General features: G+C 37.9%; 1 protein-coding gene across 3 annotated transcripts in view; it reads right to left on the bottom strand.

Annotated features, from left to right (window-relative positions):
- LOC121870347 (hemicentin-1-like) overlaps window positions 1–15,650 on the bottom strand; it is a 134,901-nt gene that overhangs the window by 44,676 nt on the left and 74,575 nt on the right. For all 3 annotated transcript variants that reach the window (XM_042372137.1, XM_042372138.1, XM_042372139.1), the window contains exon 4: window positions 10,658–10,861. In XM_042372137.1, the coding sequence (XP_042228071.1) occupies window positions 10,658–10,861 (204 nt within the window). The remainder of the gene's footprint in view (window positions 1–10,657; window positions 10,862–15,650) is intronic.

Below are 15,650 nucleotides of genomic sequence, written 5' to 3'. Positions count from 1 at the left end.
CACTCAAGACCCCCCACTCACCACTACTAATTTACCCCCCTCTCTTAATTTACCACCTAATAGTTTCTTCCCTCTAATTTACTTAACCAAATTATCCCACACTCCACTTACCACCTACTAATTTCTGTAATAAATTAGTTAAGAAAATTACTGAACACAGTTTTCCCTCCTCGTTTAGTGTAAGTTATAGAGGTTAATGAGTAATTAAGTTAGGCGAAATTTAAAAGTTAATTTAGGGGTAAATTTTTAGAATTTTCTTATAGTGGATTTTAAGAGTGGGATTTTGATAGACTCCCTGAATTGGGATTTTATAAAGAAAACGAGAGTATTACTTAGATGGGATGTTTTATTAGTGAACCATATTATATCATGTAGTATAGGTATTTTTAAGGTGATAATGAAGCAATTAGGCCAGATTGGAGCCTCTCTCTCTCTCTCTCTCTCACCTTTCAGAGTAAAACCAAGTATTTATTTCACTTTTATCTCGAATAAACTCGTTTGTTTTAATTTACATGTGATTTTATTCTTGTTAATTAATGCTACATATACAGTATACCAGATTCATTTCTTTGTTATTGTTAGTTTCATCCAATAACGCCGTAGTTTTATTCGTAAATTTATAAACAATAATGAAAACCATATATTGTGATTCGTTGGGGAGCATGGGGCTATTCTTTCAGCTATAGTACATAAAACTGTTAACCTTTTTGTTCAACCTTTCCCAAGAGTAAATATGGTGATGTAATCCAGAAATGTGTTTATATAGTAATTTTACAGTGGAGAGTAAAACAAGAGGCTTCTGTTGTAAGAATAAACAGAACAGTGATGTTTACCGTGTGGAGTAGTTTTTTTTTAAGGCGTGTTTATAAAAGTGTTTCACCACAGTCTCCTGATTTGTGGTTGATATACGTCAATGCAGAAGCCTTTGAGTGTATTCCAGAGAGTAAACAGCTACTTGGTGGCGGCTCATCAAACACAACCTGGTTATCATTCTTCTTCTTCTTCTTCTTAAAGATTTTTGATTAATTTTAAAGTGCATCATTGTGTTATCTCTTGGGATAAATGTAGGATAACAATGGAGAAAGTGTGTTGGTAAGATCGGTGAATTCTCAAGCCATTGTTGTCATAGTAGAAGTCTCAAAATGCCCGATTACAAAAATAATAAACTTTAAATTACGTGAAAAACATTACAAAATTTTCATATTATTCTGCAGAAGTTGGTTACTCCGTCCTCTGTATCTTAACGTATCTTATTCATCTTTATTATCCCTTGTTTCCTTCGCTTCATCTCTTGACACTCTACCCGTGTTTCATTTTCACCCTCCCTGTTCACTCAGCTGCCTGTCTCGTGCCCACTGCATGCACACATTTCATCCAAGTTCTCTTCATTTGTTTATCGAATAAAAAAAACCTTATGCAATTACACTTTCTTTGTTTACTATATTAAAACATCTTGAGGGGTCATTAAGGACAAAATTGGCTTCTAATATCACATACCTCAAGACGTCGCTGTAGACTGGCTCATACAGTACGTAATGAAAACAAAAATTAAGCCGTATTGGAAATTGCTTTCAGGTGCGCCAAGATTTTCATTTTCGTCACATTATGTGGCAGGTGAATGAAAAGATTACGTTAATTCATAAAATCAGTAAGTTACTATGTCGTTAAGGAATATATGACTGGATAAATCTGGATACAATCATTCTTTTCTTTTAATTCTGGTTGCTTCAGTCTGATCAAAATTCAATGACTGTTTTGCTATTTTGTTGTCCAATACGGCTTAGGATCTTTTTTTTTTATCAATTACTGTACGAAGACCATCCAGATAAAATCTTGTCCCATGAGGCCATAGATCTGGGTTTTTTTTTCTGAGGCAAACCCCTCTATCTATGCCGAGCCATCCTCTGTGTAAAGTTCTTTTGCCTGTTGCTCTCTCTCTCTCTCTCTCTCTCAACCAACGTCTCCAATCTCGTTCAACCAACACCTGCAGTCTCGTTCAATCAACACCTTCAATCTCGTTCATACACCGTCTCCAATCTGCTTGGGTCACATATCTCGGCACCAAAGCCTCATTCATTCATTCACAACTACCACTTCTTCTTCCATATTTTTCCCCTCATGATATAACATGGGCGCTGGGGCCCTTACGGTGTGCTTCTTGGGGCCTTCCTGTGTTATTTATATTGTGAGGCAACACCCAGGACGAGGAGGACAAGTAGGAGGCACGCGGTGGTGATGGACAGGGAGCCACGCCATGCTCTCTGATGGAACCTGCCTGGGATCATGGTGATAAGTCACGCTGACACACACACACACACACACACACCTCACAGGAGCAACTCACGGGTTTCCTTCTCTCATATTTGTTCAGACAAGAATACAATTTTGATATGATTAATGTAGATACGTCCTCTACTCTTTACGTACAAGATGTGATAATGTGTATTGATCGTAAATTGTAAATACCGTATGTACCGTTGTTGTGGTAACCTGTACTCGTGTTGGTATCTGCAACTGTACGTTTCTTTCTGAATAAATGATATGAATTATTTGACTTTTTGCTCCTTGCAAGAAAACTCAGGTTAATCCTGTTCTGGCTCGACGGGGGAGAAAATGTTGGTGGTTTTATTGACACAGTTAGATAATCAAGCTCAGTCCAGGTAAAAGTGCTTCCATAAATAATTTAGTTCTGGGAAAATGTTGATTTATCTCTATATAAAAAAAAATATTAAGGATTAACTCAACGCAGTCAGTCCAGGAATAAGTGAGGATCTGGATTTAGAGAACTTTTGGAATCTGGGTTTAACTTCATTCCCTTGACTCCAGATCATGTCAAGGTTTATCTTCGCTGAGTAGTATTCCTAATTTAACTTGTAATAGCCAGGCATCCCTCGGAGAAGTTATTTGTTTACTGTCGTCTGGTAGGTTTAACTTCACCCTGACAGCTCTTGGTGAAGATCTACAGCTGTCAGTACCTCCCTGGATCTCCGGTACAACATATAGTACAGTACATTGAGGACCTGGTTAGTCTTGGGTTTACGATCATCTAGCAGGAGACATTTAGCTTCAATTAGGCAGTCTTACTCATTTCTCATATGTTCGTATATATATGAACACACTCAGCATGAAATATATATGAGTTTGTAGAGGTAGTTGGTCTCAGGGGAATCAGTTGTAAGGAGTGTATCGTGAAGGTAACAAGTGTAAGAAGCTGTTCACACATAATGGAGCGTCAAGGATGATTAAGACAATGCAAATGATAAAAAACACCTATTATAATACTGATAATATAACAAGAAAACCACGCTGTAGAAATTAACACAGGCGGAATTACAGCACAGCGTGAAGAGAAATAACATTGTTCGAGTTTGCTGGTAGAATTTGGGTCGGTGGAGTGAAGTTACGGGGAGATAAAGAGATTATGAAAGCAGCTTATGTAAAAACACGAGAAAGTTTGGGGGCAGTAACAGGGGATGCAGGAAGCAAAAGGAGGAATTTGCAATAAGATCAACACAGTCTGGAGGAAGTGACAATGAGATAAAGGAAACGCAACAAAGGAAGTGAAGGAGGGAACAAGTAATACTGAGAGCTGGGGTGGGCGGTCGTCTTGAAGAACAGAAAACGGGAATCTTACTTTTTGATGCGTAAAAAATAATAATCCATAAAACTCTTGAATTTCAATAAGAAAAAATGAAACATTGGTTTTTTTTTTAATGATGACTAGATGGAGGTGATGTATGACAATTTTTTTTAGGAGTAAATACAAATAAATTGATATGATTCATTGTTTATATAATATGACAAAAACTGGGAAGAATGAGGGACTAAAAATATATGAAGAAATTTCGATTAAAATAACAAGTTTCGAAATATGTAGGGAGAGTGTATTACAGAATAGAGAATAAAACCTTATCAAATGTCACAGAGGCAAATGGAGAGGAGCGCTTTCATAGTCGACTTTGAGGCAAAGGGTAGAGGTCAATGCTGAGAACGACAATAACGTTGAACCGTGTACAGTAGGTCAGTTATATATATAATGGATTAGTTTCCCCTTTGTAACATTTTCATTATACAAACCGTGTACAGTAGGTTAGTTATGCATATAATGGATTAGTTTCCCCCTCTGTAACATTTTCATTATACAAACATTCGTCGTTTCATTTTATTATCCAAACCTAATTATCCATATATGACAGGAAGAATATTTTAATTGGTATTTAAGAGTTGTTGTGTAATGTAAAAATTGAAATGGTGAACGGTGTTGAAACCCTGGCCATAGGGGCATCAAATAGGTACACCCTCCCCCAAAAATTCCTCTCGGTCCTCTCTCCCATCTATGAACCCTCTGAATCGCGAACCTGTGAATCTGAAGCATCACCCAATGAACCATCTGTAGGACCAACAAGGTATGATGTCTTGGATTGACAGGTTCATGAATCTCGGTTCGTGGATGGGAGAAAGGACTGACTGGACCTTTTTTTGGTGAATGTACATTATCACAACAACAACATTACAAGAGTAGGTGGTGGTAATAGGTAGTAGTAGTAGTATTTGTTATTGTGGTGGGTAATAGCAGTGTTTAGTTTGGTGGCAGTGGTGAGGGAGTGGTGGTAGGGGTGTTAGCAATCGTTGATGGAAGAAGATAATTTCGATAGATGGAGTCAGTGATGGGAGTGGGTGATGGCAGAGGATAATGGATGATGGCGATGAATAATAAGAGACAATGGGTGATGACACTGGTAGTACAAGGAAGTAGCAAACAATTGATGACAGTACCTCCAGTGGACAGTGACAATAGGTAGTAGTGGCAATAGGGGGTAGTAACAATAAATTTAAATTTAGTGTCAGCCAAACAGTAACTAAAGGCGGGTAGAAATGCTCGAGCGTTAATATTTAAGATAATTTTTGTGGGGTATTGCAGTAACGTATACTCGCTGAAACAAAATACTTAGAGAAGTTCATTAAACAAACTTTCTGAATTAGATTAAAATATAATTACGTAGGGGGCTCTCTCTCTCTCTCTCTCTCTCTCTCTCTCTCTCTCTCACAAATGTTTTGAAATCGAATTCCTCTCAATCCTTCCCTCTATCTCCCCCACTACCATACACCTCTACATGCTCTCTTTATCTTCCTCTTCACCGTCATCACTGCCCACTAACTTAAACACAGTAAATAGACCGTGTCCATCTGGCGAGTCCAAAACCCACTAATTTGAACGTCTTACTCACGAGTCCTCCCTCTTTCCTTCCACCCTCTTCACCTCCTCTCCCTTCCACCCTCTTCACCTCCTCTCCCTTCCACCCTCTTCACCTCCCCTTCCTTTCACTCCTTTATTTCCTACCTCTTTCCCCCCACCCCCTTCTACCCCCTCCCCCTTCAAGTACTATTCAAACTCTAGCAGACAGATGATCCACTGCCCATAACATTAACAGAAACTATTAAATTACTCTAATGAGTCAACTTTGATGGTTTATGGTATTACCTAAAGCGAACAGCATTCCACCACTGTGCACTACATAGTAACTCCTCTAGTGTGTGTGTGTGTGTGTGTGTGTGTGTGTGTATGTATAAGCTTAACACAACGTAATATCCGTAACCAAAAACACGCACACAGGGAAACTTTAAGTACGTAGGGTAATTTATGAATGGCTTATCGTTAACGTAAAATATAGTCATCATTACACCCTTGGTAGTTATGGGTGTAGACATGCATTTTCATATCTTGTTCTCAAGTCTTACTCTGATCTCTCTCTCTCTCTCTCTCTCTCTCTCTCTCTCTCGTATGCACCCAGACGACAGTGAGGATCCCGAGAGAGAGTCGAGAAGGCCTTGTGAACGCATCTTAAAGACGTGGTCGTTGTTTTATCTGCCGGTGAGCGGAGACTCCTAGGAGACAGACAGGTTGGCGATCACCTCCCTGCTGCTACTGAATATGAGGAGGATACCAATGTTACTGGGTAATCCTCGGCCTATGGACAATGATGGTTTTACTGTTGATATAACTACTACTGTTGATACCCCTGATGCTGGTTACTGTTGCTGGCATTGCTTTTTTCTATAGTCATTGATGTTGCTACTGTTGTTTGATATTCTGTTGCTACTATTGTTCCTACCATCACCATTACTGCCTCCAACCTCCCCTTCTAGCCATACCTTCCCCACCATTCTATTACCTAACTACCCTAATACAACATTATCTACCCTAGCTGAGTTGAGGTGGGGTGGAGGAGGATGTAATGTATTAGTGACTGATATAGATATATTGAAGACTTAAGACTCAGCCATACATAAAACCTCAGCAAAAGAAAGAAAGAATATCATTAAAAAATACAGCTGAGGATAAAATTATAAGATACAAGTTAAAAGAGGATAAATATCACAGAAAATAGAAGCAAGTGAAGACAAAATAAGTATTACAGGAAAGACAAAGAGTAAGATCCGCCTCGTCTGTAATCCACAACAGGTTTTTACAGCGTTTGTGACACTTTTAGCATCAGCCAGGCGAGGGGTATTTGGGGTTAAAGGTGAACGTCACAGTTTTTTTTTTTACTCCTAGGATAAAAATATGTCCTTAGAGGCAGGGGAAAAAAAAATCTCTTCGGGGGTTGAATAAGGAATCGTAGGATATGTTTTGTTGGGTTTTTGTAAATGTTTTTTATTTCTTATTTTTACAACTAATGAGATTTTTTAGTTTGTTATAAAATTGCTTTGGGCCTATGTTAGTTTCTGTGTATGTGTTAATATGTCTTAAAGAATAATATGGGCAGGTATTTCTGTTAGATTGAATATATACAACAGCAAATAAATTTCCCTCATCTTTGGTATAGCATCTGACAACTACTGGAGTCTACAGGTAAATGGAGTTAGGTATTATATTATTCGCTCAAGTCATTCTTTATCGCTCATCACCTGTAGACCAATAACAGTATGAAGAGTGAAGTTGCCATATCGAGGGAATTTTTTATCACAAATACAGTTATGAACGAGATCCCATACACTCTTGTTCGGAAGTGTATCAACACATGAGATAATATAACGCCATCTGGGGGTAGATGCAGTGTTCGGTCATTCGCCTTTCGTTACGCAAATGACATGGAATACGCGAGTACATATGCCCGTGTCAGTACTCACGAATGTCAAAATCTATATTTATTTGCATTTTTGTGTGATTAGCCATGATTGTACAGCTGTCCTAAACTACAGGGAGAGGTGCTTCATTGTACAATACATGAATATCGTTTTCGTAATCATTACAATACCTATAAATTACCATCACTTTGGGGTCATATATACGGTGTTGTGTGGCGGGGAGCAAGAGATGGGCAGATAACGCGAGGTGTTAGGGGGCAACAACTCAACATTTACTGCCGCGGTAGTGGCCGATCAAGCCCAGCAGGCCAAGAGCATAGCGGTCACAGTCACCAGTATAATTATAGGAATGTCGGCAACTTTGTCGGTTTAGCGAGCACTTACGGGCGGGAATAACGCACTCAGCACACCAACACTCGACATTTGGGGTTTAATGCTCGTGGTTATGGCCTCGTCAGTCCAGCTGGTGGTGGTCAGCTCGTGCCCCAGGGAGCGTCTCTAACCCTCCCTCTTCTCCCTATCCGCCTATCCTTAGCTAAATCCAACCATTTAGCTCACGAACTTGAGGCGAGATAATTTACATACGCATGTTACGGTTGTTTCTGAACTCATTTAGCTTCATACTTTGGGGTGAATTGTCGGAAAACTTTTTTCATAAAAATCAGTGAGCTTGGCTCGAATGCACTTTAACTGATCCTTTATTATTCATATAACTGGAATGGCTGACGTTTATACAAGCCTCAGTGTTCTTTATAATCTGAAAACATGTGACCTAAACTTTGGACTGAATTATAACGTAAAATATTACTCTGGAGGATTATAATACGTCGAGAAATATTTCATGTCTACCAAACCAGTTTTAAGTTTAAAGTGTCATTGGCCGTCGTCAAGTAAGACACCCTGTGTTCATAAAAAGAAGAGAACCGAGTGTGAAGCCCAGGACTTGGTGCAAAACTTGACAATATGTGATTCAGGAAGAATTTCATTGTCATGACTCTAGTGGGCAATAAAGTAACTCTAATACAATAATGGAAATGACACATGATGGGAGAGAATTTTTATCATTGTTACTAAAATAGTTTGTTAATTTGCTTGGCTTCTCAGTTTTAAATACTTATAACTAAATCATACACATTCCCATAGTCAAACTCATCAGTGTTTCTTAACCATTAACAAACAACATATGAGTAACGAGACTTGGTACAGTATTGTATCGCACAATCGTCCGTAACTGTGACTCAAGACATAAACACCGGCAAGAGCTGGACGAACATCACCTCCTGGGCGACCTAGCGACGGAGGTGTATGTAGTCATTGTGTACAGGCTATTTATTTATTTATTTATTTATTTATTTATTTATTATTGTGTGAATTTTTTTTGAAGGTGACCAATATCTCTGAGGTTATTTCGGTGACCACAGAAAAATGCTAGACTTTTCTTTCTCGGCTTTGATGGGAATTAAATAGCAAACAATAATAAACGAAGAACCAGAGTAGTAAAATGTTTCTGACGTGACAAAAGAGTAGTGGTGTTATCCGCTAAAACTCTTAGACTACTGCTTGATATTAAAAACTGTCTTCACTGTTTGTGTTCCATTAATTCATTTTAATTTGAAATTCCTGAAAATTCGACTTTTCCACCAAAGATGTTGTGTGATCCTTTTTCACTTTTACCGGAATGAAATATTTTCATGGATACACCTGAAGGAAAAACGAGAAAAGATAAACAAAAAAAGTCATCTGCAACACCTGAATACTCAACGGTCCAGCAGGTGTTGTTGTGCTTCTGGACGCATCAACAAGTGAGAGTCAAAGAAGAGTCAGAAGTCAGGTGATAAAGCAAGAGATAGATTTAGTACTAAGAGTGGATAAAGGAAATGGAGTATAGACAATCAACGGGAATTATACAGTAGAAAGGAACTAGTGACTAGGAAGCTGTGCAACAAGTGTTTAGTGTCAAGAAATCAAAGGCTTCGCGGTCCTCTCAGTGTTAAAAGGTTACAACGAAAAGGCAGATTACCTCCAAGAATTTACTGAGACAAAACGTAATATAAACAGTGGGAAAGGTTATCTTAATTCTGGAAAATATTATGAAAAAAAATAACTTACGACGTTTTGTTAATATATATTAGTTTATTTCACAGTGAAGGTCGGCGTCAAGAACGTATTTTCTCACGTTTAAAAGTTCAGATTGATTTGTCATTCAATCTTTAATATTTGAGACTGGAAAGTGTTTCAGATATGTTGAAAGATTATCAGAAATAAAATCTTACACGAAAAGCCGAGATCGTAGTCGACCTGTTCATGACATGTTTTCCTGCAAGTAACTTTTTATTAACTGTCCAAGTAACACCCAAGCCTGTATTTAGGATTTACTTAAAATAGCTGTTTAATAGCGTTACTAAGACTGACGGTCAGAATAAAAAAAACCCGGAAAACTTATACAAGAGACTGCTGGAGGAAAAGCATTGGACTTACATAAATCTCAATAAATCAGACATAAATCACGGTAAATTACGCTCCTCGGGAACTTCCTCTGGAGACACTACGCCCAGCATCCTGACACCCCCGGGCGCTCCCCACCACACACAACTATTCGTCTTGCTCACGCACTACACGCAAGTTTTCCAGTTTGTAGAATTCTCTGTAGCTTTATGGATGTAGAGTTTGGAATAACTGTGAAATGGCATTTTCCTTTGTGTATTTCCAATGTACGAGTTTTCTTAGCTACACACACACACACACACACACACACACACACACACACACAAACACATACACACACACATACATTCACACACACATACACATACGTGCGGCTTGTTATCAAATTTCAGGGTGTCGCCTTTCTCATCAGTACACGTATTAAGACAAAATAGTTATTAAATTTTTTATTAATTCTTTTATCATCGTCTCGTATAGTATTACCGAATATGTTTTCAATCACAAAGCAGCGTATTGTATTCACTAGTTTGAATGTTTTTTTTATATAAGATGAATGATGGAGGAATATTGTATCAAAGAAGCATTTTTCAGTGTATCACTATACTGGTACACTTCATCCGCCGCTGTGTTCATACATCTGAGCGCTACCACCAGTTGCGGGGCCACAATGTAAGAATCATTGCCTTGTTAATTTTCCGCTTCCCTGTGGTTATGTTTTAAGTTAAAGTAAAGTCTTCTGTTGTATTACCAAACGTATCTATAAAGAACTTTTTCCTTTCTTTAAAATGAATACAACTACCGTCATACAGCTCAGGACAATATTACTTTAAGATTACTTCAGCTCATGAAGTAATTAGATCAAATGTCCACGTGCTGTACACAGCCTCAGTGTAGGCTGTGACATTCCCCCCTCTTAATATTAACAGTTACTGAGCTCTAAAACTGGGAGAACACTTTGACTCTTACACTCAATGGACGTTCCTGTTTGAATGTTTATTGATATATTATCTCAATTTTCACTTCCAATCCTTCAAGAGATGAAACTCGGGTAAACAGTCTCACACTCGCCCTTAATTAATGAGTGTATATGTATAGAGAACTACACCTCGCTACTCATACTCACAGTTCATATCGAGGGTGACCGTGGAGGAGATAGGTGAGGAATCATTGAAGTTCGTTGCGCGACACTCGAAGACAGCGTGTAGGTCGGTCCTGGAGAGCTCCTGCACGACGAGAGTCACTTTGATAACACCCCCTGGCTCTTGGACCTCCTCAGACGGCCGCACCTCCTCGTTCACCAGCCACTGCACCGTAGGAACAGGCCGACCTGAACGGGGGAACCAAGACAAGTGGTTAACTAATGTTGTCACAGCAGTCTATGAGTGGACGAATAAGGTGGCATTTGTTTACTTGGGTATCTGAAGAGGCTGATTAAATACATCAACAGAAGATGAAGACTAAGGGGGGTGGCATTTCATATCAACTAGACAGAAAGAGAAGATAATATTTTTAAGTACCCTTTATGTATAACTCAATTAACCTACACCCCATATGAGTACAATATTAAAAAATGGCGTCAGAACTCCCCTGAGACTATTTTACCAACAGTATATATATTCACTGTCAGTTTACGAGGAGTGAGAAGGGGAAAACTTGACTTACGAAGCTTATAGAATTCTGACCTTGGTTATGAGGAGACTGAATACGATCATAACCACTCAACACAGGGAGAGTAACGGGAGAACTTAATTGAAGGGCTACTGGAGGGTTTCAATAAAGAGAAGGAGAATATTGGCGAAAAAAAAAGTGAGAATAATTGAGGGGGTTGGATACAATAGGTTATGATATGAGAGAGTGAGTGCGTTACAAACAAGAGAAAGACGTATGGAGACACTCACACATAAGAGAGAGATAAAAAAGAGAACGATATAAATAAGAGAACAGCGAGTAGAGAGACAGACAGACAGAAAGACAGACAAGAGATATACCAGAAAGACGCAGACGTACGCAAAGAGACAGAAAGAGAGAATCTGTATGAATTTAACTCATTAAAGACAATTACAAACCATTTTACATAATCTATCCCTGTATATTACTGATGGTATGCACTCACCCCGTCAGTGCCTCTGTAAGCGACTATTGTAACGTATACGGGTTGTAATGGAGAGGCTTTTAGGGGTATATTGTATTCATTGAGCACACATCAACACAGGTAAATTAGTTAACAACGCTCATACGTTCATTTCAGTTCCAACATTATTTTAGAACCTTAATCAAGCGACTCTGTTTAAAATAAATGTCCTAGTTTCTTTTATTTTGGTTTGATTTCGTGTTCAGTTGGTGTAGTTGCAGAGGATTCATGCTGTTGAGTGTCTATGTGTATAATGATGATGTTATATGACTTTCTTTATTATGAAAAAATATATTATTCCTTGTGTTTGCTTAAGACTACCAAGTGCTCGGGAAAGTCAGTGACGTTCTCTTTTATATTGAGGTAATTTTTCAGGCGTCCACAGTGTTTATGGGATTAAAAACATTCTTGTACCACTTTATAGCATTCGTAAACTTCACTCAACTTTCTGACTTTATTTTCTCATGTCAGAAATTTCTCCGAGGTTATTTATTTTTATCAAAGGTTAGGTTAGGTTAGGTTTTCTTTAGGTTAATTTGTAAAACAGAAGTGGAAAAAAATCGAGTCTACAAGTAATTACAGAAAAAAAAGTCTGCTTCTGATATTTTAATTCATACTCACTTACCAAAGCCAATCCCTCCCCCCCCCCCACCCCCCCTCCCCACACCCTTCCCCACATCTGTAATATGACGAACTCTACAACTCACTATGGTAACAATGACAATATCTACCCCGTTGTTATATTCCCGAGTTTCATAATATCATATACTGTATGTAGTCTTACTTGATGGTAACTGAAAACATATACATTATTACCCTTATATATAAAATGAATCTCTGACTCAAGTGATAAGACTAATGTGACTATACGAGTCAGTTAGTTTGGATTTTACGTCATGAGTCAGGTGATGAGTTTTAGGTGTAATAAATATGCCACAGTAACTGATGCTTCTCTGTACATTTGATGGGAATTTAATGGGAATATGATGAGTGTTGATGGCCATCCTGGACACTCAAATAATTTCCCATTCGTAAGTTTTTACTGAAAATTTTCCCGATAATTTTAATTTCTTCTTTAATACAAGTCATAACCAGAGATAATATCACATCTGGCATTAATTAACAACATAAATGTGTTTCGAAAAAGGAGAATTTTCTTCAAACCGTAACGAAAATTCTTTATAAGCATGGGCGGAATTTTTTTGGCTCAATGGTCATGTTATACGCCTAATTTAACCTAACCTAACCATATAAGATTACTCTTGAATTTCCAAAAAAAGATTTAAAAAATACCCATAAATGATGTAGGTCATAGAGGGGCTGAAGACGAGGAGTGGAGTTGCTGAAATCACTAAATCTTTTTACCTGTCAACAAAAGGCGAAGAATTATAACGCAGAGATGGAAACAAACACAGACATGTAGCTGGATGTAATGTAATGATGTGTTTTAGCGACAAGCCACGAGTATATCGCGACCACCAGAGAATGGGACGATAATAATCTCAGTGTAACAGTGGGAGCGAGGTGTGGGTTACATGATATCCATTATATGTGTGCAGTGTAGGGATGAAAGGCTTCAAATATTGAAATTCCTCATGCGTGAATTTGTTTTCGAATAATTTGAATGTATTCTTGCATGATTGTATGTTCTGTGGGTATATGTATGCGCATATGTGTTCGAGAATCATGAGTACTATGTATATACGTAATGTACGGTGGAGTGTATATTTGTGCCTGTATGTCTTGTATATGTCAATTTGTGTATGTCCCCGAAGCTACCACAAATTTCCCTTTTCGCCTACATCACCCAACCCAACCCAAGCCAAAATTATTCTGACCTCCCTAATCTTATCAATGTTTCCCAGTTCTGGATGAAACATTATTGAGCAACACAATAAGGCTCAATCAATACACATTAAGCCCACATGCGAATATGAAATAGACAAAATATTAAACGATGCTGAAAGTACCTTGTTATTAGTGGAAAGTAAAATGCTGTTGGTAATATCGTGATACTGTTCATACTCGTACCGTGATGCTCATTTGTTTAATTTAAGTAGAAGCTAATGTCAATTATTTCCGGATTTTTTTTTTGAGAATCTGATTTGTGTTCATTAGCTGTTAAATTTATATCTCTGATTTTAAATTCTATTAAAAGGGTATTGTAACGTTTTCGAAACATAAATGCGAGTACAGAATTGGGTATACCGTACAAGTACTGTAATATAATTTCTATTACCCTGATATATTGAAATCAATAGAAAACACTAAAAGGTAAATATTTACTTTACAACGGAATTAACTTACTTCAGAATCGTCGCAAAACTCAACATCTAAGCCAAAGGAAAGTGAATTCCTTGGTAAGTTTGCTCACTCAGTTAACAAAATACGTCGCAGTACACCCGAGATATATATTTACAAAACGAATTGCCTTACTCGTAATGTGAACAGTACAATCCTGCTATCTGTCTCCATAAATTTCCCGATGGAAGACTGATTGAGTAAATTTTCTCTTTGTTTCCAACTAGGCGCCGTTCGTCAAGGAGAAAAAAGTGTAAGAGATAGGAGTAACAACCTCCTGATTGATGTGTTCCTCTTCGTCGAAATGTGTTGCTGAGTTGTCATATTGGCACAGATGCGATAAGTGTCGTTCCTTCAGTTGGTGCTATATTTTCAGGTTTATTCGAGTCGCTGGTGCTGATATTATTGTGGGTGTTCATGTCACAAAAACCTTTTATCGTTTTTTTTATGCTGTTTTTTGGCTTGAGTGCCTTTACCAATGTTGCTTTTTAATTCTGTTCTGGCCTCAAAAGCCGCTGATGTAGCTGTCGCGTGGTTGGTCTTTTTCTCTGTTGTTGATGGTGTTGGAACTAGCGGTGGTGTGGTGGTCATGTTACTAGGCCACTGCGCTGACCATCAGTTTTGGTATGCATGACGACAATATCTGCTCGGAGCGACATTCCATGTTTTTTATTTTGCTCTGTCAAGGTACGAGCAGCAGCGTTTCGAAAATCAGTGAGCTTGGTGGGGGAAAAAACGAGGAGCTCAGACTGAAACAGCACTAGAGTTAAACAGAAAAGCGGAATACCTAATGAGCACGAGGGGTGTGAGGCTGCCTGGTGGTGGTCGATTCTTACCGCGTTAATTGTGTATCAATGAGAATGTTATAGTCATCCCATGGAAGGTAAAATAAAGTATTTAGATTAACTGGAACTTCGTAACAAAACGTAGCTTTTCAACATGTATCTGAAGACGAACCTAATTAATGGAAACTAAGAAGCACTTTTATTGTAAATCTTTAAGGCTATTAATATAAAGTTTATATTTTCCGACATAGTTTATCAATCTATTCACTGTCAATGAAAGAAAAAAATGTACTTTAGCTCCTTTTTTTGCAATAAATAATGCTCAAGTACCCAATTAATATAGTGCAATGTGAGTATTAATTATATAATGAATATTTAACTTTTGTTCATTAATCCGACGAGACTGTAAAAAAAAAAATATAAGTAACCAATAAATGGTATGATGGAAAGACTGATCTGTATTGGGACACGAGCGTAAGAGTTTCTCATACAGACAAAATACAAGACAACGTAAACAACTTTAAGGCTTCTTAGAAACCAACAGAGAGCCAGACGACTGGAAACTCTGAAAATTATCGAGTAAAGGAACATTGTCATCACTTCAAATACCGAATTTGATTTCTTTCACTTGTTTCTTCTGGTAATATCCTGATGGGGAGACGTGTCGCTGGGTGGGTAAGAGGAAAATATGTATCAGAAGTTACTCAAAAAACAATATTTGAGACAAAGTTTCTTCGTATGATCTTCCCTCACTCGTAATATACCACAGCAGCAACTGGAGATTACTGTTCGATTTTTTTTATTGTAAACGCTCAGTATTTTTTTTTTCTTATGCATTATGAGTAAACTATTTTGGCATAAACAACGAAGAACTGTTGTTTTTATTCCAGAGGTTCCTG

This window comes from Homarus americanus, unplaced genomic scaffold (genome assembly GCF_018991925.1).
Source record: "Homarus americanus isolate GMGI-L3 unplaced genomic scaffold, GMGI_Hamer_2.0 scaffold40856, whole genome shotgun sequence".
Taxonomy (NCBI): Eukaryota; Metazoa; Arthropoda; class Malacostraca; order Decapoda; family Nephropidae; genus Homarus; species Homarus americanus.
Note: the sequence above shows the minus strand (reverse complement) of the source record. Positions and strands in the feature narration are given on the sequence as shown.